Below are 23,559 nucleotides of genomic sequence, written 5' to 3'. Positions count from 1 at the left end.
GATGTAGCACTACTCTCTTGAGGTCCGCTGAGTTTTTGAGCCCCCTAATCTCTGCACAGCCAGACAACATACATTTCCACACTTTCATCCACAGTCAGTAAACAGTCCATGAGCTTGGTTTTTGTTGTTTTATTAGGGGTTAACAACTTGGATGGGGTCTAGAGATATATGGAATGCCCAATAGAACTGAAACAACTTGGAGGACAAATTCTTAAGCACAAAAAGGACAAAAATCAGCAAAATCATGAAAGAACAGAATAGATCCTAGGCTATCGTCTCCTTCAGTAGTAGCTCTTATCTTTTCCTGAACCTCCTCAGACCCCAGATGAAAATCTCCTCATCCACCTGGCTGTCTTGAGAGTATCTCAGGGCAAGGAATTCCAAGACAGACAAGTAATGTAGTCCCAGGGAGAACTAGTTGGGTATTGCTCCTGACCGCTCTCCCCCTTCTTTGGCCCATGGAGTGTAGAAGTGCTCACACTGTCCTGTTCCTGTAGTTTTTAAAGGTTGAAGCTGCTTTCAGGCTTTACGCTGGACTGGTTTCTTCCCTGCTGACAGGCTGTTTTTCCCTGCTGACAGTGGAGGTCCTTCTTTTCAGCTTCCAGACTGTAGGCAGACCCCCCTCCTCTGGGACCCCTCCCAGGCTCCATACCAGCAGCACTTCACTTCCATCTTACACCCGACTCCCTGCTGACCATGCTCTCTCTTATTTAAAGGCTGACCTAGCCACCATGCCAGGCCTCCTGCCTGGACATTGGCCAGATTCCCTTAAGTATGCAGATCAGCCCCTCATTACCCCTGCCCACTGGCTTCTAGAAATTTCTTCAAATTTCTAGAGCAGGGGGAGGTATCAGAGAACTGACCTGCAGAGCCCTCTGGCCTTAATCTGAAGTAACCTCGCTGACTCACTCCCAGGCTGACTCATACCCAGGCTTTCAGCAAGCCTCTAACTATAAAAGAGTCTATGTTACACTAGAAGCCATTGCAGAGATATTACATTACCAGCACAGATTCCAAGTGTACAAGTAGACTGGGAATCTTTGTCCCCCATCTGTTTTTACTAGTGACAGGGAAGACATTAGGGGTCTAATAGAAGTTAAAGAGTTCCTTACACACACACACACACTTATCACGCATTACCACACAGAGACAGAAACATTTCAGGGCTGTCATTTTAATTTAAGTCTAAATTGATAGGCAGTAACTTTTTTAATGTGCCTTCTAAGTTAAAATGTGGATTTTTTTGTTTATTGCCACACAGTTTTTAGCCTAGATTTTTTTATTAGTTAGTCTCATCTTTATCATTAACACCTTCCCTGGCCAGTAAGTGAATTACAGCCATTTTATCAAAATGTACACTTATTTTGGGTCCTGGTACTCTGGATAAATATAACAAAAAACTTTACTACTAATAATAATAATAATGTCTGAAATAATGGTAAGTATACAAACTAGGTTATGAAACAAATGTAAATGTACATAAATTAAAATGAATTTTTGTCCATTTTTCTGCTTATTTAAAAACAATAAGATTATTTTTAAAACAAATTACCAAATAAACAAGGTGTGAAAATCATTTGGTTTAATAGTTATTGTTGAGCAAAGCACTGCATGCAAATGTGTCAAAATTTGCAAGTCTAGTTACAAAGGTTTTAATTACCCTGACATAAGAAAGTGTTCAAGCTTAAAGGGTTGCTTTAATGACTCCCTCCCCAGTAGCATATCTTGATTGCTTCTACTGGCGTTGTTAGGCAGGAAGAGCTTGACATGAATATTGAATGACAGTCAGACCGTGAATATATTTGAAAATTTAATCCTAGCCATTCAACTCCCTTGTTACTCACTATAAATGTCATTTTGTAGGTGAAGCTACCTGCAATAAAGCAAGACAACAATGTGACTGCATCTGGTAAAGGACCTCCTCCCACAAAGACAAGACATGACAGGCCTGGGAAAAAATGTTTCTTTCCACCAATGTAAGGATTCCACTTGCATTACAGTGTTGGATTAACTAGTTTTTAACTGTATGTGTAGAATTACCAAAAATCTTAGTGTCATTGTGGTACAAGCAAAATAATGACAGCAGTTACGGAAAAAACACATTAACATGAAGTGTGTTTTACAATAAATTATGATGTGTTATTATTGCCACCGAAATAAATGCTAATACAAAATGTTAACGATGAGTAAATTTACATTTTATGTTCTTGGCACATGGAACACCACATCTTTAAACTTGTGACTATACAGTACGTCCAGAAAGTATTCACAGCGCTTAACTTATGCCGCATTCTGTTATGTTACAGCCTTATTCCAAAATGGATAAATTTATTTTTTTCCTCAACATTCTATAAACAATACCGAATAATTACAATGTGAAAAGTTCATTTTGAAATCTTTGCAATTTCTTAAAAATAAAACACGAAAAAAAAACCCACATGTACATAAGTATTCCCAGCCTTTGCTCAATACTTTGTTGAAGCACCTTTAGCACCAATTACAGGCTCAAGTAGTTTTGAGTATGATGCTGCAAGCTTGGCACACCTATTTTTGGGCAATTTCTCCCATTCTTCTTTGCAGTTCCTCTAAAGCTCCGTTAGGTTGGATGGGGAGCGTCGGTGCACAGCCATATTCAGATCTCTCCAGAGATCTTCAATCAGATTGAAGTCTGGGCTCTGGCTGGGCCACTCCAGGACATTCACAGAGTTGGCCCGTAGCCACTCCTTTGTTATGTGGGCTGTGTGCTTAGTGTCATTGTTCTGTTGAAAGATGAACCGTCACCCCAGTCTCAGGTCCAGAGCTCTCTGGAACAGGTTTTCATCAAGGATGTCTCTGTACATTGCTGCGTTCATTTTTCCTTCGATCCTGACTAGTCTCCCAGTTCCTGCCACTGAAAAACATCCCCACAGCATGATGCTGCCACCACCATGCTTCACTTTAGGGATGGTATTGGCCAAGTGGTGAGCGGTGCCCGGTTTCCTCCAGACATGACGCTTGGCATTCAGGCCAAAGAGTTCAATCTTTGTTTCAGCAGACCAAAGAGTTTTGTTTCTCATGGTCTGAGAGTCCCTCAGGTGCCTTTTGGCAAACTCCAGATGGGCTGCCATTTGCTTTTTACCGAGGAGTGGCTTTTGTGTGGTCACTCTACCATACAGGTCTGACTGGTGGAGTGCTGCAGAGATGGTTGTTCTTCTGGAAGGTTCTCCTCTCTCCACATAGAAATGGTGGAGCTCTTTGAGAATGACCATCGGGTGCTTGGTTACCTCCCTGGCTAAGGCCTTTCTCCCTGGATCGCTCATTTTGACCAGGCGGCCCACTCTAGGACTATTCCTGGTGGTTCTTAATTTCTTCCATTTACAGATGATGGAGGCCACTGTGCTCATTGGGACCTTCAATGCTGCAGACATTTTTCTGTACCTTTCCCCAGATCTCTGCCTTGATACAATCCTGTCTCGATGGTCTACGGACAATTCCTTGGACTTCATGGCTTGGTTTGTGCTCTGACATGCACTGTTAACTGTGGGACCTTCTATAGACAGGTATATGCCTTTCCTAATCATGTCCAATCAACTGAATTTCCCACAGGTGGACTCCAATCAAGTTGTGGAAACATCTCAAGGATGATCAGTGGAAACAGGATGCACCAGAGCTCAATTTTGAGTGTCATGGCAAAGGCTGTGAATACTTCCAGTATGTACATGTGTTTTTTTTTTTGTTTTTCGTTTTTTTAATAAATTGCAAAGATTTCAAAGTGAACTTCTTTCACGTTGTCATTATGGGGTATTGTTTGTAGAATGTTGAGGAAAAAATGAATTTAATCCATTTTGCAATAAGGGTATAACATATCAAAATGTGGCAAAAGTTAAGCGCTGTGAATACTTTCTGGATGCACTGTATATTTGGAATTTCCCCAGTATATTTCCCTTTGTTTTATGTGTTTAGAAAAAAAATGGAATTAACACACATTATTGTGGTAAAAAAAGTAATTCTTTCTTTTGTGTGGAACAATTCCTTAACCTTCTTTATTATTAGTTAAAATATGTAAGGAAATAGGGACTGAAATGGGCCATGTGTGAGGACTAGGTACTGATCATGCATCTTTGTGTGTCTTTCCTGTTTGCTAAGCTATACTTTCTGCAATAACGCATGGCACCACCCCTACACAACAGACACTAGCTTGCACTTTTTAACATGAGTGTGAATGAGCCCTAACTAGAGGTGGAAATGGACTCATGTTGGTATTAACCACTTCCAGTCTGGGCCAATTCTGACATTCCTCTCCTACATGTAAAAAATATTTTTTTTTGCAAAAATACTATTTAGAACCCCCAAACATATATTATTTTAAGCAGGAACCTTAGAGAATAAAATAGTGGGTGTTGCATATTTTTATGTCACACAATATCAGCACAGCACAGGGGTATTAAGGGGGACCGCACTTTAAAAACAATGCATGGGGTCACCACCAAAATCCACCCAAAGCCCTTCGGTCTGGTATGGATTTTAAGGGGAACCCCCACACCACAAAAATGGCATGAGGTCCTGGCAAAATCCATATCAGACCCTTATCCAAACATAGTCTGGCAGGCCAGGCAAGGGGGAACAAACAAGTCCCCCCCACCCTCTTGAACCATAGCAGGCCACATGCCCTCAACATAGGCACTTTGCCAGGGGGGAGCTGTGGCAAAGCACCTTGTCCACGTGTTTATGAGGTCGTGATGGGTGGTTGTGGAGTAGCTTATCAGAATCTGAAAGCCCCCTTTAAGAAGGGAGGCCCCATGTCCTGCCTCCTCCATAAATAAAAACACAAGACAGTGGACACGATTCACTAAGTGGTATCTTACCGCATCCGTATGAGTATGCGGTAGGATACCGTACAGCAATTTTAAAAAAAAACTTTTCGATTCTCTAAAAAGCACTACTAAAATACAGCATGAGTTATTTTATCAAGTCACGCATTATTTTAGTAGTGAAAAACATGCGTTAGTTTCAGCTGTCAACTGGGTTCCCCACTGGCAGCTGAATGTAAAAGAAAGAATTGCTGGCAATTGAAAACATTTTTAAAAATTGGCATGGGGTCCCCCCCCCCCATCCATACCAAGCCCTTGGGGTCTGGTATGGATTGAGTGGAACCCCCATGCCAAAATGGAAAAAAAATGGCTTGGGGGTCCCCCCTAAAATTCATACCAGACCCTTATCCGAGCATGCAGCCCAGCAGGTCAGGAAAGGGGGGGACAAGCGAGTGCCCCCCCTAAACAATACCAGACTACATGCCCTCAACACGGGGGGTGCTATGGGGCAGGGGGTTCCCCCCCTGAAGCACCTTGCCCCCATGTTGATGGGGAGAAGGGCTTCTTCCCCACAACCCTGGCCAATGGTTGTGGGGGTCTGCGGGTGGGGGACTTTTCTGAATCTGGAAGCCCCCTTTAACAAGGGGGCCCCCAGATCCCGACCCCCCCCCATGTGAATGAGTATGGGGTACATGGTACCGTGGGAGCAGAGCCTTTTTTTTTCGTGTAGCGGTGGCGGGCATCGTGATTGATGTTGGATCTACTTCAGGGGACATTCTTTTATTTTCCTTATTTTAATAAAGGACTTGTCAAAGACTGTCTCCTGTCTTTTTTCACACTACAGGTTTTTTTTGTGAATGGGTAGCAGTACCATGTACCCCATACTCATTCACATGGGGGGTATTTGGGGGCTAAAGGGGGTTTCCAGATTCCGACAAGCCCCCCGCCCCCCAGGTTTATGGGAAGAGGCATTTGTCCCCATCAATATGTAGAGAAGGTGCTTTGGGGGGAGCCCCCCTGCCCCAAAGCACCCCCACATGTTGAGTGCATGTGGCCTGGTATGGTATGCTTGCTGCCCCCCCCCCTTTTTGACCCAAAGGGCTTGGTATGGATGGAGGGGGGGACCCCACATCATTTTTAAAATAACTTTTAATTGCCAGCAATTTTTTTTTACATTCAGCTGTCAGTGGGGAACCCCGCTGACAGCTGATGACTCATAGGTTGTTAGGGACTCGGCGGCCACCCATTCCTTAACAACCCACGACAGTACTGACAGATACCAGTACATACCGCATGCCTGGACCACTACTTAATCACTTGCATGCATTTAATTATTTATTTTCTTTGTATTTTGAATTGACTTTAAGGTCTTTTTATGCAGTATTTACGGAGTGTTTTTGCTATTTTTGGTGAATACCGCTTACTAGCAATAGTGAATTGACATTTTCAGTATCGCATGCGATATGTGGTCATGTGACTGACTTAACTCATGCAATAAGCTTTAGTGACTTGTGCCCAGTTTGTGACAAGTCTTTTATTTACAAAAACCATCAATCATGATGACCACCAGCTACCAACGTGCATGAAAAAAAAAAAAAACACTGCCCTCCGAACATGATTAATTCTGTCATTTGTCACTTGCCAAATGACAGCGCCACTTCCCCCCGATGCTAGCTAAACAAAGGGGCAGGGAGTAACCCTGCCCCCTGATGTCACTCAGCCCTCCACCCCCTATGAATAACACATGCCACCCCCAAAAACCCTGCTCTTTGGCATCATAGGAAGCGAGGTCTCAGGGGCGGCATGTGTTCTCATAGGGGCAGAGCCACCCAGTGACATCACCAGGTGACCCCACCCCTATGATGTAATGGGGGCCGCCCAGTGACTCCACAACTTTTTTTTTCATTAGCAGCAGGGGAAGTGGTGCTACCATCTGGGGGGGGGGGGGAGGGTGCTGTTTGGCAATCTTCCAGAAAGCTCCTTCAACAAGTCAGTAGATATCTAACAGTGCGTATTCAGCAGGGCCACCCACTGAGCAAATTTATTAATGAAGTCTGACCACCAGGTAAGATAAGGAGCTAGGAATGGAAGCTCGTTCCCACCCAAGCTTTACAAAGCCTCAAAGCTCCAGGACCAAAAACAGGACAAAGTTTGTTTTCTCCATATCAGTCATAAACCATGGAGCCTCTCACCATGTGTGGTGAAACACCATCCACAGTCCTGCTAGACGGTGCCTCTCAATATATATACAGGGGCGGACTGACCATTGGGGAACTCGGGCACTGCCCGAGGGCCTGGGGTCAGTAGGGGGCCCCATGAGATGTCCCTGGTACCTTTCATAGGCTTTTTTGGGTGTGATTTGAGTGCGGGCGAGGACACAGGGGCCCCACGATCCCCTATTGCCCGGGGTCCCCATGAGTTGTCAGTCCGCCCCTGTATATATATATTCATGTACAGTATTCTAAAATGTGAGAAACTTTATGATTGTGAGTCAAATATACATTCTTGTGGTATAGCTACATACTTGTCAAACCTTTTTTTTTCATGATAAAAAAATAAAACATTAAAGGAAGCTGTTTTGCCTGCCAAAGTATTTATGTTTCTGTCCATCTATGTCTGAGATCCACAACTGCCTGACACAGCATGGCCAGGTGGATGATATAACTTAAAAGTTAAGGAATACAGTGGTATCTTCTCTCCATCACTGCCTACTGATTGGACAGAAAAAGAGCAACAGCAGACTAATGATAATGAGATCATATCTCTGCTCACTCTGCTCTCTCCTACTATGATCATGTTCCTTTTCAAAACATTTGCATGTAGCACACCTGATTGGGTCCAAATCTTGCTTTTCCCTCTATTAGTCTAAGTGTTGTTGTACAGGGGATTGCAAGAAGCTAACTCCAAATCAAATTCAGATACTTACGCTAACAGCATTTAAATATGTAATGATTTCAAAATGAATAATATGCTGCATTATGTTGTGCATTTCATATGTGCTTGGAGTTATTCTGTAATCATTTTTACAATTTAAAAATGAAGCGCTTGTCCCTAGCTATCTTACCTGTTGCCAACCCCATTGCTGGCTCCATTGAGCACAAGTGTAAGGAGCATTCTTCCCAATGACCATCGCACTAATGTAATTTTAAGTAGGGTTTCCTGAGACAAGAAATGTATTTCAAGGGACCCTCTGTGTTGAAAATGTTAGGAAAGGCTGCTTGAAAGTGTAACTAAAGGCAACACTTTCTTTTTCATTTTATATGTAATAGAGCAGTGGTCGGCAAGACGCGGCTCGCGAGCCACATGCGGCTCTTTACACAATTTAATGCGGCTCTTCTGTGTGCCGGGTGCCCGCTCCCCTCCCTCCTCTCGGGCGGCCGCCCCAAAAGTCAGGACTCTGCAGCTAGCCCAGCAATGGGCAAACTACGGCCCGGCGGACCTTTTAATCCGGCCCGCGGAGCGTGGCAAACATTGGCTGTGAGGATGTAGGCGGGGCAGCGTGACGAACTCCTCTCCTTTCACAGTCCGCCCTGAAGACCGGAACGGCGCGGGAACACAGCGAGAGGAACGTGCGGAGCAAAGGTAAGTGAATTGACACAATATGGGGAATGAATTACTATATGGGGGATGAATTACTATATGGGGGATTAATTACTATGGGGGATTAATTACTATGGGGGATGAATTACTATATGGGGGATGAATTACTATGGGGGATGAATTACTATATGGGGGATTAATTACTATGGGGGATTAATTACTATGGGGGATTAATTACTATGGGGGATGAATTACTATATGGGGGATGAATTACTATATGGGGGATGAATTACTATGGGGGATGAATTACTATATGGGGGATGAATTACTATGGGGGATGAATTACTATATGGGGGATGAATTACTATAGGGGGGATGAATTACTATAGGGGGGATGAATTACTATGGGGGATGAATTACTATATGGGGGATGAATTACTATGGGGGATGAATTACTATATGGGGGATGAATTACTATGGGGGATGAATTACTATATGGGGGATGAATTACTATGGGGGATGAATTACTATATGGGGGATGAATTACTATGGGGGATGAACTACTATATGGGGGATGAATTACTATGGGGGATGAATTACTATATGGGGGATGAATTACTATATGGGGGATGAATTACTATGGGGGATGAATTACTATATGGGGGATGAATTACTATGGGGGATGAATTACTATATGGGGATGTATTTTCAGTTTTAAAAATGTGGCTCTCAAAATAAATTTCAATCGTGGTTTTGGCGAGATTTGGTTCAGTTGAAAAAAAAGGTTGCCCACCACTGTAATAGAGGGTTAGAACCATGGCAGGTTTTTTTTTGCCACCCGTGTCCCATTGGGGAGATTTACCTTTTACTTCCTGTCCCATAGTCAAAACAGGAAGTGAAAGGAAATCCCTGCAAATTAAGGGAATCCTTTAGGTTCCTCCAGGTCACCAGATCTAGTGTCCCCATTGGGGGAAAACCTCCCCACTATTACTTTTTTGGGGAAAACCCAAAGTTTGGGATCTTGTTTTAATTTCACTTTCAATGTTAATGGTAAAGAGAACAAACAAAGAGGGTGAATCTCCTTAATGTTGAGAGACAGCACCACCACACAGTAGGTGTTCTAATACCTCTCCACCCTATCCAAAACAAAAAAGTTATTCCTTTAGTTATACTTTAAGTAAATACATAATATCTTTCTAATTGTCAAATATTTGAATGAAAATAGTATAAAAAAAAAAAATCACACACATATACAAATACCTGTCTTCCACCAATAAAAAGACAAGATTGCAAAAGAATGGTATTTATAAATGTGTGTGATTTTTTTTTTTTTTTATACGATTTTCGTTCAATATTTGACATTTATAAAGATATTTTGTATTTAACTAATTTAACTTCGTTGTTTTTGATATACCACGTGTGTCCTGTGAAAGCAGCTTCCTTTTGACTGGTATTCCAGTTACATTTTTTTGCATAGTTTTGTGAGATAAATACGGCATATTTTGGAAAAATACCACATGTAGTATTTTAGAAGGGTTTTTTTGTGAAAGCCAACACTTTTCAAAAATACAAGTGGTATTTTACCGCATTTCTTGAAGCGGTGGATACCGCTTCGTGAATGGAACCCAAAGACCCTTGTCTTCATCAGTTCTGTTACTATTTGAGTATGCCATTACATACACTATATTGCAGAAAGTATTGGGATGCCGGCCTTTACACACACATGAACTTTAATGGCATCCCAGTCTTAGTCCATAGGGTTTAATATTGAGTTGGTCCAACTTTTGCAGCTATAACAGCTTCAGCTCCTCTGGGAAGGCTGTCCATAGGGTTTAAAAGTGTGTCTATGGGAATATTTGACCATTTTTTCAGAAGCGCATTTGTGAGGTCGGGCACTGATGTCGGACAAGGAGGCCCACTCTAATTCATCCCAAAGGTGTTCTGTTGGGTTGAGTTCAGGACTCTGTGCAGGCCCGTCGAGTTCCTCCACCCCAAACCCGCTCATCCAGGTCTTTATGGACCTTGCTTTGTGCACTGGTGTGCAGTCATGGTGGAACAGGAAGAGTCCATCCCCAAACTGTTCCCACAAAGGAGGGAGCATGAAATTGTTCATAATGTCTTATATGCTGATGCCTTAAGAGTTCCCTTCACTGGAACTAAGGGGCCAAGCCCAACCCCTGAAAAACAACCCCACACCATAATCCCCCCTCCACCAAACTTTGCGCTTGGCACAATGCTGTCAGGTAAGTACCGTTCTCCTGGCAACAGCCAAACCCAGACGTGTCCATCAGATTGCCAGATAGAGAAGCGTGATTCATCACACCAGAAAACACGTCTCCAGTGCTCCACTGCAATGCACTTGGTGATGTAAGGCTTGGATAGAGCTGCTCAGCCTTGAAAACCCATTCCATGAAGTTCTCTATGCATTGTTGTCATGCTAATCTGAAGGCCACATGAAGTTTGGAGGTCTTTAGCTATTGACTCTGCAGACAGTTGGCGAATTCTTCTGTACACTGTGTGCTTCAGCATGCGCTGACCCCGCTCTGTCATTTTACGTGGCTTACCACTTCAAGGCAGAGTTTCTGTTGTTCCCAGTTGCTTCCACCAAGTTATAATACCACTAACAGTTGACCGTGGAATGTTTAGTAGCAAGGAAATTTCACGGATGGACTTATTGCACAGGTGGCAACCTATCATGGTACCACGCTTGAATTCACTGAGCTCCTAGGGGAGCGACCCATTCCTTCACAAATGTTTGTAGAAGCAGCCTGCATGCCTAGGTGCTTGATTTTATACACCTGTGGCCATGGAGGTGATTGCAACATCTGAATCCAATGTCTTAGAGGGGTGTCCAAATACTTTTGGTAATATAGTGTAGGTCTCACTTTATGACAAGTAAATTTTAATAAAATAATAATGTATCTTACACACATATAAAGAAGTCAACAACCAAACATTTTGATAAAAGCTGAAAAATGTGGAAAAATGCATTTTAAGTTGTTTTACACAACATTTTAAATGAATTCATATTTTTCAAGCTTAACATTGTACCACTGGCACAGTGAATACACAGAAAATTGCCATCAGCAGGCTGGTGAGGTTTGTTTGTAAACAAACATTCAACCTGGATTTGCAGCAACATAGTGACATCACCAAATCTGATTTTAAATCTCGTGAAACCAGGCAGACAACAGCGCCTTAGGTGATCACACACTGTAGATGTATAGCTGTGAGCTTGTAGACACAATTGCATGTCAGAAAGTAAATTCTAGATAAATTGAATGTCAGGGTATTTATTGGGCACTATTACTATTTCAAGATGTTCCCTATAAGATAGGGAATCTTGATTTTTTTTAAAATTCCGTTTCACTTTTTTCAACACTCAGAGCATACTTTGTGTACAAACACAACACTCATAGATCACTATTTTTATATATTTGTATAAGTTGTGGCTCAATATAAAAAATTGGAAATTAAGATTCAAATGTTATTTTTAGACTTTAAAAATTTGTATTTCACTGTTTATTTTTTTTTTCTTTTCCTTCCTGCTATTTTCTTTTCTATGCTAAAGGCCAGGAAATAGAAATGATGCTGTTAATATTAGCAAGTTGCTTAGCAATGGTTATGGAGATGATTGGTTTCGTCAGTACGGTGAAGAAGAGAGGAAGGCCACACTGAAGTCCAAGACATTCAAAAGTAAGTGTCATAGAAAGTAAATTATGTCTAAACTAAAGAACAAAAAGTTCCAATATGTTGAAGCGTACCATTCCTTAGATCGGCCTTTTTTGACCAGGGTGTCCAGACACCCTGGGGTGCCTGCAGATCTTTTCATAGGTGCCTTGACAAAATACCTGAAACTTGCCCAAAAAGTGTATACAAGCCAGCTGGTGGATCAAGCCTGGCTTTTAGTTACACAAAACCACAGGTTTTCATTGTGCAACATTACAACTTTCTAGCCGCTGGCGAAATAAAAACCAATGATGTCACCAATTGATAAGAAGGATATTGGGCACCTGCACAGCATCCTTTCTTGACTCTCTCCATAAGCACTGGGGTCACACTAGCGGAGTAAGAGAGAGAGAAACTGAAGGAGAAGAGAAACAATGGAATACTAGTCAGTACCAGTGTGCAAAAGTGTATTTGCTTTGAAAGAATAAATCACCTCTAACATTGGGAGTCCTACATGTGCAGATGTTGCTGCGCTCTGTAAAACTATTTGCTTAGTTTTTTACATTTTGTAATGGGTGCCTCAAGATAATGCCAAACTCCAAAGGGTGCCTTGAGATTGTGAAGAATTTTAAAGGGTTCCTTCCCTGAAAAAAGGTTGAGAAACACTACCTTAGAAGTTGGCAGCTGCATTTGTTTTTCTTCTTCAGGCTAGGAATATTTTCTGCAAGTACAGAAATAGCTTTCCCAGCTATCTTATGTGAAATACAGAACACCTTCGTCCTATGAAACAGTGAGGAGGAGGTATTTTTAGTCCAAACCAGGAGAGCAGCCTAGGGTAACAAGTCTGCTCCTCAATAGATACAGTGCAGCGAGTGTTGTCAGCCTAGGATGGGGAAGTGTGTTGCTTGCAGGATTACCAGGTGAAAATAAAGGAAAAAATGAATAAACAAAACTATTGCAACCACCCCATCTAAGAAATGTAAAACAGCAATATATTATATTTTTGGTTTTGAGTTTAAATACACTTTAAGCTTTTTGATAGTTATCTACACAATGGGGATGGAAAGTTTGGGCACCGCAGCTAAAAATTTGTATTAATGTGCATAAAGAAGCCAAGGAAAGATGGAAAAATCTCCAAAAGGCATCAAATTACAGATCAGACATTCTTATAATATGTCAACAAAAGTTAGATTTTATTTCCATCATTTACACTTTCAAAATAACAGAAAACAAAAAAATGGCGTCTGCAAAAGTTTGGGCACCCTGCAGAGTTAATATCTTGTACTGCCCCCTTTGGCAAGTATCACAGCTTGTAAACGCTTCTTGTAGCCAGCCAAGAGTCTTTCAATTCTTGTTTGAGGTATCTTTGCCCATTCTTCCTTACAAAAGTCTTCCAGTTCTTTGAGATTTCTGGGCTGTCTGTCACGCACTGCTCTTTTAAGGTCTATCCATAGATTTTCAATTATGTTGAGGTCAGGAGATTGTGAAGGCCATGGCAAAACCTTCAGTTTATGCCTCTTGATGTAATCCTCCATGGATTTTGAGGTGTGTTTAGGATCATTATCCATTTGTAGAAGCCATCCTCTCTTTAACTTCAGCTTTTTCACAGATGGCATCAAGTTACCATCCAAAATTTGCTAAAAGTTTATTGAATCCATTTTTCCTTCTACTCGTGAGATGTTCCCTGTGCCACTGGCTGCAACACAACCCCAAAGCATGATTGATCCAACCCCATGCTTAACAGTTGGACAGAGGTTCTTTTCATTAAATTCTGTGCCCCTTCTTCTCCAAACGTACCTTTGCTCATTCCGGCCAAAAAGTTCAATTTTAACCTCATCGGTCCACAGAACTTGTTTCCAAAATGCATCAGGCTTGTCTATATGTTCATTTGCAAAGTTCAAACGATGATTTTTGTGGTGAGGACGTAGAAGAGGTTTTCTTCTGATGACTCTTCCATGAAGACCATATTTGTACAAGTATCTCTTTATAGTGGAATAGTGTACCACAACTCCAGTGTCTGCCAGATCTTTCTGGAGGGATCGTGCAGTCAAACATGGGTTTTGAATTGTTTTTCTCACAATCCTGCTAGCTGTTCTGTCTGATATTTTCCTTGGTCTTCCAGGATCTTGCTTTAACTTCCACTGTTCCTGATGACTGCCATTTCTTAATTACATTCCGAACAGAGGATATTGACATCTGAAAACGCTTTGCTATCTTCTTCTAGCCTTCTCCAGCTTTGTGAGCGTCAGCTATTTTCAGTTTCAGTTTTCTAGACAACTGCTTAGAAGAACCCATGGTGCTGATTGTTGGGGCAAGGTCAGATGAGTCTGGGCATTTAAAACCTTTGAGATTGACATCACCTGGTCTTCCCAGACAATGATTGAGAACAATCCATGACACTGGCAGGTCTCAGCTTTGCAAAGGGGGCAGTGCATGCTATAAATTCTGCAGGGTGCCCAAACTTTTGCAGACGCCATTTTTTTGTTTTCTGTTATTTTGAAAGTGTAAATGATGGAAATAAAATCTAACTTTTGTTGACATATTATAAGAATGTCTAATCTGTAATTTGATGCCTTTTGGAGATTTTTCCATCTTTCCTTGGCTTCTTTATGCACATTAATACAGATTTTTAGCTGGGGTGCCCAAACTTTCGATCCCCACTGTATATCTACAAGATTGTATCTAGAAAGTAAAAGACAGCTAAGCAAATATAATTTTCAGAAAGAGGAAAACAGTAGTAGCCTTTCAGTACTGGTTGCATTGAACACATGACCTGACAGTTTGGATTGCCTCTGCCGGACAGGAAGATTTTAGTATTACCACAACCATAGATTTGTTTTGGTTTTTGAGGAGCGGTGATCTTCAGGTGTATGATAAATGGACTTGGACATGAGCCATCTCATATCCTTACTGGACTATTCATATGGGCAAAACAGACCGTGGCAGATGAAGATGGTAGAGATTGGGTGGTTTCGGCAATTGAGCAAGCAGCTTACAGTAGAAGTGAATTGGGTACAGCATCCAGTATTGCAGGAGACAAGGTGTTGCACTTTTGGTTGTAAGGATTATAACATCAGATAACCATTCAGAGTATCTCAATTATCACTGGAAAACTGCAAAAGCAATTTTAATTAGCTTGGAAATATCAGCTAGAAAATTAATTGTTGGATCCTATGAACTTCAGTGCCAACAGGAGCATCACTTTGGTACAGTGTTGTACGGCATGACCTTAAATATAACCATCTCCTTTGTGCTCATTCCTTCTAAGTCACAAAGCCGGTGCAGACATGCTGAAAGTTAAAAAAAACAGAGCAACACGTACACCGTGCTGGGCCTGTGAAGGCAGCTCTCAAAACACAGGGAAGAAAAAGGCAGACAAAATCGGTTATGAGGGTTTAATTACTAAAACTGGAGAGTGCAATTTATTGCAACTCTGCATAGAAACCAATCAGCTTCCAGGTTTTATTGGCAAAACTTAAAGGCAAAACCTTACAAACTCTAAACCTACTCTCAGCCACATTCCAAGCCTGCTTAACCACTTCCAGTCCGGACACTTTTACCCCCCTCTTGTCCAGGCCAATTTTCAGCTTTCAGTGCTATCACACTTTGAATGACAATTGCGCGGTCATGCAACACTTTACTCATATGAATTTTTTAGCATTTTTTGAGACAGATAAAGCTTTATTTTGGTGGTAATTATTCACCACTGGGATTTTTTTTTTTGCTATGTAAATGAAAAATTCCAAAATTTTGAAAAAAAGTGTTTTTCTTATAAAATTTTGCAAATAAATATTTCATCATACATCTTGGCCAAAATTTATTCTGTTATCTTTTTAGTAAAAAAAAATAACCCAAATTAGTTTATAACTAAAAAATTTTTAAAACTTTTTTTTTACATTTTTATTTTATTTCTTTATATTATTATTTTTTTTTTGTACATACTGTCACCCTAGAAGTACAGTGTCACCATGGTGACACTGTACTACTTGTAGGGGGTGATGAAGATTTTTTTTTTTTTTCAAATTGATTGCTTTTACACCCATAAAGGCTGTAAAAGCAATCATTTCTCCTTCTCTCTGACTGCATTCTTGCAGCCATTGAGAACTACTGTGTGAGCTGTGATTGATCACAGCTTGTCACATAGTACAAGGATGTTGTGAATATCCCTGTACCATGTGACCTCTGTGATCATTCACAAATTTCGCACGTAGTAAGCAATGATGTCAGAAGTGACATCTTGCTTGCTACTCTGCATGTGATCACTGATTGGCCAATCAGTGATCACATGATCGGGACCTCGCACAGAGGTCCTGTACGACGATCAGTGTTCCACTGTGTCCGGAGGAAACAGCGGGCACCGGATCGCGGTGCGCGCGCTCCCAGGGAGCGCTCACAAGCAGGGGGCAGGGAGGCCGTTTATAAACGGCCACCTGACCCTGCACTGGCACTGTCCGGCCGTTTATATACAATGGCTGGATGGGAGGTGGTTAAACTGGAGTGACCACTGAATAGATAGATATAGCGATTTTTTTCTTTACAGGGCTAGATAGATTAGGCTTAGAATGTGGCTGAGTTAGTTAGGTTTTGCTTTTACTTCCACTTGAACAAGCTGAAGTTAGAAACTGATTGGCTACCATGCACAGCTGCACCAGATTCCGAGTGCACTAGTTTTAGTAAATCACCCCTATGTTGGGAATGCAAAGATACTTGGTATCCTTTGGTATAATAAAAACAACAATGTGGTTTACAGGTACAGTTATCCTTTCATGTGATAAGTACTCTCAGTCACCAGAAAAGGTCAGAGAAGTGAAGATCAGCTTATGCAGCTCCTTGTTTTACTGGATCTCCTAATTGTCTTGACTTGCAGTTTTTACTTAAGTTAACCTCTACGTGTGCATTTATTTAATCATATGCATAGTTTGAGTAGAATAGTTGATCGATTTATTTAAAGGTAGTCAATTCTGTTTTGCAGTCCCTGTAATCAAGATCAGACCACATGTATTTGGGATGCCTGGGAGTCCAGGGGCGGACTGACCATTTGGAAACTCGGGCACTGCCCGAGGGCCTGGGGGCAGTAGGGGGCCCCATGAGATGCCCCTGGTACCTTTTTTATAGGCTTTTTTTTAGTTTGGGCAAGGACACAGGGGCCCCATGATCCCCTATTGCAGTAGGGGGCCCCATGAGATGCCCCTGGTACCTTTTTCAAAGGCTTTTTTGAGTTTGGGCAAGGACACAGGGGCCCCATGATCCCCTATTGCCTGGGGGCCCCATGAGTTGTCAGTTCGCCCCTGCATGGGACATGAAATAAGAGCACCACATCCCAATCGCTACAGTAAGAAACAAAACACCCAAAGTCTCTGCTACCAGTAATACATTTTTTTAGATTAATATTATTAGAATTGTTTCTTTTTGGTTTAAATTAGATCAAAGCCAAAAATCAGAAAGTCCAAGAACAAATGAAAACATTTTTTAGAGCAAATTTTCTAAATCAACCACTATCCCTGGAAATCAAGAAACAAGTTTAGGCTATAGTTTAAAATCCTGGGGCTGTAAAATAGGCTGGGGTTGTTAGTATGTGAAAGGTCTACATATTTAGGGACAGAAGTGACAGAATCTCTTTAATGTCCATACCTTGATCTAACTTGTACTCACCTTCTCCTCCGGTAAAGGCCTTTGCTACATACCTTATGACTTGGCAATATGTGACCTTCTGTCAGGAATGGACTAGCCAGCAATGGTGGGACTCACCTGCCTTTTGATCTGCAGTACCAGGGCTGGCCAGCGGATGCTCCCAGCCTGCCTGACGACGCTTGCTTGTATGTACTGTTATCTGTGGGTGGTTGGTTTGGTTTGTTTGCACTGTATTATGTTTAGTATTGCACTGCTCCCAGGTGTGACCAGAGGTGTGTGACTGACGCAGGGAAACGCAGACTTCAGATATGTGATAAACAATATAATTTATTAACACTAACAATACAAACATAAACGCAGTGCAATACTAAACATAATACAGTGCAAACAAACCAAACCAACCACCCACAGATAACAGTACATACAAGCAAGCGTCGTCAGGCAGGCCGGGTCAATATCAATTGGGCAGGTAGGTACAGGGGGAGCAAGCGGAGATTGGTCGGGGTCACAGGCCAGGTTCAGCAGGTAGCTAGCAGCGTAGTACAGAGGGTCAGGCAGAGGGATGGTCAGGGTCACAAGCCAGGGATCAGAACAGGTAGCAGGCAGCGTAGTACAGAGGGTCAGGCAGAGGGATGGTCAGACAAGCCAGGGATCAGAACAGGTAGCAGAGAATCAGACAGGAACAGAGAGCAGGAACAGGATACAGGGCCCAAGAGAAACACAACACCAAGGCAGAGTCTGCAAGTCTGGCCATCCCTTAAATACCCCAGCATAATCAGTTCCAGGTGTTAGCTGGCTGCAAAGTTGAGTCTGATTGCTGGGAGCATCCGCTGGCCAGCCCTGGTACTGCAGATCAAAAGGCAGGTGAGTCCCACCATTGCTGGCTAGTCCATTCCTGACACCTTCTCTCATGTGGTGTTGTTTATTGGCCTGAATAGACAATTATCAGACCCAAGCAATGTCATAAGAGGGAGGGGTGACATCATCAACCCTGTGCAAGCTCTGACACCCTCCCATACAGAATTTATACAGGGTTAGAACCAGGGGCGGACTGACCATTTGGAAACTTGGGCACTGGCTGAGGGCCTGGGGTCAGTAGGGGGCCCTATGAGATGCCCCTTGTACCTTTTTCATAGGCTTTTTTGAGTTTGGGCAAAGACACAGGGGCCCCATGATCCCCTATTGCCCGGGGGCCCCATGAGTTGTCAGTCCACCCCTGGTTAGAACTGTAGAGGTGTGAAGTAAAACAAGAAGAAACGCACCAACCTTGCGCATTACCTCAGTAACCAAAATGTATTTAGTAAAAGAATGGTACTCACAAACAGCGAATAAAAACAGGCATGTAATTCCTCCCAGGGACTTCAAAGGCAAGAGCCAAGCAGGAATCCCATCATGGGGGTAGACACTCAGCACAGCTGACGCGTTTCGAAGGTCATGCCTTCTTCCTCGGGCTTCCCTAGCCTTGGTTTGGAGCTGCACGACCTTGAATGCCCTGGTGGTTGCTTTGTTGGGATTTGATCTACTCACCATCGGCCTGGGTCCCGGAGCGCAGGAGAAATTGCATTTAGAACTGCAGAGGAACACTCCCATTAGGGAGCACAGGGAAGGTGAAGAAGCTGTGCTATAAAGTGTTGTCACTGCCTCTTTAATATAACAAACAGGATCACATTTTTAAGTTTACAAATCAGATTAATAACTTTTAAATTTAAAATCCATTCACTTCTTTTGATATTTTGTGTTTTTCAGATTTTGGCTAAAAGAATATGTGTGAAGAATCATCAACACTCCTGTTTCATAGTTTGTCCACTGCATTGTTACAAAAGCACAAATAATATTACATTTGGAACATTTTTTGATAATTCATCTAGAAGCACTATATATATTTTTTTTTTTAGGCGTTTCAGTAGGTAACGAGAAGTAAGTCATGACTGACAGCTAGATTGCACTATCAACGGTGATCTGATATATTAACGGCATGTGGCTCAAAATCTAGTAACAGGCCAGCTAATTATCGTACTCATCAACATCATTGACAGATGTGGTTAGATCACCATTAAAGGATACTGCCACTGTATATTTTAAAGCTGAAGTCCAGGGAGATGTAGAATTCACTATTTAATCCAGTTACAAATTTATTCAATAATTAGATGTATTTTAACATATGTAGTAGCTCCCTCCATCCCATCGGCACCGCAACAGGGCATGCAAAAGTATACTTTGGCATAAATAGATCTAAACTGAATAACAATGGCCTTGGAGAAAAAGTCCCTTTAACTAGAGATTGCAACTTGAGTCCTGAGATGTTTAACGTTCCTGACGTGGTGGTATCTGTTGTCTTCTGCTAGCAATGGTGGGGCCCATAAGCATTAGTGAATACTGGTAATTCAATAAAGTTAAACAAACTGTGGTACTGCTCAAAACAAAGGTCTTCTGATAACTCAGGTGTAAAGGTGTCTGCATGCAGTGTTTCTAGAGTGATGACAGAAAGAGGTCGGGCATCCACCTGCTCACCAATCCTATGGATAGCTCCTAGGAATGAGACTTCTTGCCGGGGATTTTGTCTGTTTGCAGGGAAGTGCAGATTTACTGCCTGACAGCCTGTCAGTGTGACGAGCTGAGAGGTCTGTGTGAAGACTGAACAGTGACGGTCCCGATGCTAACCTGGTGTGGCGATTGTCATCACCGCTGTGCTGAACTGATGTGTACAGTCTCTCAGCAGTAGGCCAGCAATCTGTCTCTGGAAAACGGCAGCCCCCCGGTGTTCAGCTCTGAATCCCATATGAAGTGAACAAGCTAGTTCCTTGCTGAAGAATATATCTGCTCTCCCAGCAACATTCTGGTTCCCCAACTCTCTGGTAGTTGTAGTTCAACCAGCACTCAGAAACACAGTATGTATTGGCTATGGGACTACAGGTCCCAAGATCATCTGCAGTCAGAATAACTGAATCCACTCTAACAGGAAGTGATGTAGTACTGGGCACTAGGAGGAAAAGGGATTAATCATAGTCTCATCTGTATATGTCCCTGAAAGACATAACAATATAGCCGGCACATGGCTGCACATAGAACTGGCATATCACCTAAATCAGCCTTGAAATTCTCCTGTAATTCCGTGTGCATTATGACTCACCACTCACATTACAATCTGTTTGTACAATCTCCTTTAGATCTACGAACAAATATGCAATGTTAGGGCCTGCCTGGTTGGATCAGGTAGTTTAAGAAGTTAATAAAGCAAGATAGTAGTTTTGGTAGATCTAAAGCTGATTGTATAGAGATTGTATAGTCTGGTTGTAATGTGTATGTTGAGCCTTTGGGGTAGATTTACTAAAACTGGAGCACTCAGAATCTGGTGTAGCTGTCCATGGTAGCCAATCAGCTTCTAACTTGAACTTTTTCAATTAGGCTTTGACAATAAAACCTGGAAGGTGATTGGTTTCTATGCAGAGCTGCACCAGATTGTGCACTCTCCAGTTTTAATAAATAACAGCCTATTAGTCAGCACTTCTTGCCAATCAGGGATTTATTGCTGTACACAATGTTGCCAGTCTAATACTCTGACCAGGGGCGGACTGACCATTTGGAAAACTGCCCGAGGGCCCGGGGTCAGTAGGGGGCCCCATGAGATGCCCCTGGTACCTTTTTCATAGGCTTTTTTGAGTTGGGGCAAGGACACAGGGGCCCCATGATCCCTTATTGCCCGGGGGCCCCATGAGCTGTCAGTCCACCCCTGACTCTGACCGAGCTTAGAGTAGGGGAGAAAACCAATATATTTTAACAATGTTCTGCTTTTTTGTCCAGTCACAGGCTAGAATAGATCCTGGGCCAGGCTGTATTGCTTACCTGCAGTGTTCTCTGCAGATAGGGCAGGACCTGGTTATGCTGTCTGGCCTGGCCTGCTTATTGCCTCGATCAAAAATTGATTATAATTCAAATTTGTTGGCAGGTAAATCAGTTCACATATATGTATTGTATTTGAGCTGTGTATTGCGCTGCATATCTGGAGTTTAGCTTACAAGACGTACACCTGCGTGGTTATTTACTTAAGAAAATCTGCATGGATACATTAATATTTATGTGAATAATAAATATAGGAAAAAAACTTCCTGCGTGTTGCTTCTAATGTTGTTGTCAGACTAGCAATCTTATCATTGGTGGAGAATTGTCAGCCACAAGAATGATACATTTATTTCTATGGTGTTGCTTCCTTCTTGGTCCAAATGCTTCAGGACCTTGCTTTCCAGAGAGGGAATGAGTAGAGGCAGGGGGTGGCTTCTTTCCTCTCCTAGTGATCTTGGTGCTGGAATGTTACCACCAGCAACAGGATCATTAGCTTGACATACGCCTAAATGTAGCTATATAAGTTGTCACATAGTTGGGTTGAAAAAAGACACAAGTCCATCTAGTTCGAGGGTCAGCAACCAGTAGGTCGCAGCTAGGTGACTGGTAGATCATGGTCCAGGCTTGCTGATCCATCATTCCACAGCAAGTGCATTGCAGAGGGACTGCTTGTAAAGTTGGAGCTGTAGTAGGGAGCAAGAGCCACATAAGTCGATACTTCCCCTGTAGCGCTGGCTCCTGTCCCATGCGGAGTGATACCAATTGCACTCCACCTCTTATCCCAGCTAACGGTCTCCAGAGTGGTGCCAGCAGCAGAAAAGAAGTGATCTTTAGGTCATTATAAAACAACACATTGGGCATAATAGTATAGGGCTGCTTTCACACTGATGTGCTGCGGTTTACCCACACCACGGGTACAGTGCAGTGTACCTCCAGCTTTCCTATGGGCCATAGACTTCTATTATATCCTGTGGGTTGGGTACACTTTCTGAAATCGCACCAAAACTTCTGAATGCAGGAGTTTAGGTGCACTTTCTGAAAGTGCACCACACCTGCAGAATATAATAGAAGTCTATGGCAAAGTGCATCCAACCGAGGAAAGTCGCAGATGCACTGTGCTGCACTCGCGGTGCAGGTAAACCCCAGCACATCGGTGTAAAAGCAGCCTTATAAGGGTCTCAGAACAGTAAGGGTTCATATACATTTAAAGTCTTGGGGGTGGTAAAACCCCATAGTTAAGATGGGTTTTTACTTTCCCCGGCCCAACCGCACACCCTTTAGCTGTAATGGCCAGGGGTGAACATATGTCACAGCCACAGCAGGGGTTATACACTCTGTCATGGTTGGTGGGTGTAGCACCTGCCAAGCATGACCCGTTCAAGCGAACAAGGCCACTCTTCAAGTGCCCTGCAACCTTGTGCAGTACAGCAAACATGGGGTTAAAGCAGGCAGCGCTATGTTGCTTTCTCGCCACCTGCTTTAACCCCGCAGAAACATGCAGTTGCGGAGCACTAGCTGAGTGGCCCCATTTACTTGAATGGGTCGCAATTGGCAGGCAGTAGCGCCCACCAAAAGCAACAGGGGTTTGAACCCTTTGGCTGATGCCTAAGCAGTGAAAGGGGGTAGAAATTGGGGTGGTAAAACTCCAACTCAACAGCAGGGTTTTACCACCCCTTTCAAGGGTGCCGTTGCTGAATGCAACTAAGGGCTCATTCACAAGTGCAGCAGGCACTGCTGCTCCTCTGAAAAGTGATCTGTGGTTGACAGGTGGTGAGCAGGCAATATGTTGCCTCCTCCCCATATGATTTAGACCCATGATTGCCATGCAATGCATGCGATTATGACACGGTAGTACAGCAATTAGAGGCTTAAATCAGGGGTGAGGAGGTGACACTGTGCCTGGTGGTCTTTGACTTCTCCCATGTTGTTCAGGTAGATCTCCACCTCTTTAACCAGTTGCCCTCCTGAGGATTTACCCCCCTTAATGACCAGGCCTCTTTTTGCTACTCGGCGCTGCACTAATTCAACTGATAATTGCGCGGTCATGCACTTCTGCACCCAAACAAAATTTACGTCCTTTTTTCACACA

At 42.7% G+C, this 23,559-nt stretch overlaps 1 protein-coding gene across 1 annotated transcript in view; it reads left to right on the top strand.

The window, feature by feature from the left end:
- The window catches only part of CUNH7orf57 (chromosome unknown C7orf57 homolog), a 99,594-nt gene extending 80,118 nt beyond the window's left edge, over positions 1-19,476 (top strand). Inside the window, exons 6-8 of the mRNA XM_089669439.1 lie at positions 1,864-1,976; positions 11,902-12,026; positions 19,377-19,476. Coding sequence (XP_089525565.1) covers positions 1,864-1,976; positions 11,902-12,026; positions 19,377-19,387 — 249 coding nt within the window. The 3' untranslated portion in view covers positions 19,388-19,476. The remainder of the gene's footprint in view (positions 1-1,863; positions 1,977-11,901; positions 12,027-19,376) is intronic.
- Positions 19,477-23,559: the final 4,083 nt, after the last annotated feature.

Source organism: Staurois parvus, unplaced genomic scaffold (assembly GCF_062004578.1).
Source record: "Staurois parvus isolate SC_StPar_1 unplaced genomic scaffold, SC_StPar_1.0 ptg000077l, whole genome shotgun sequence".
Lineage (NCBI taxonomy): Eukaryota > Metazoa > Chordata > Amphibia > Anura > Ranidae > Staurois > Staurois parvus.
The sequence above is the reverse complement of the archived record's forward strand: the minus strand, read 5'-3'. Positions and strand labels throughout refer to the sequence as shown.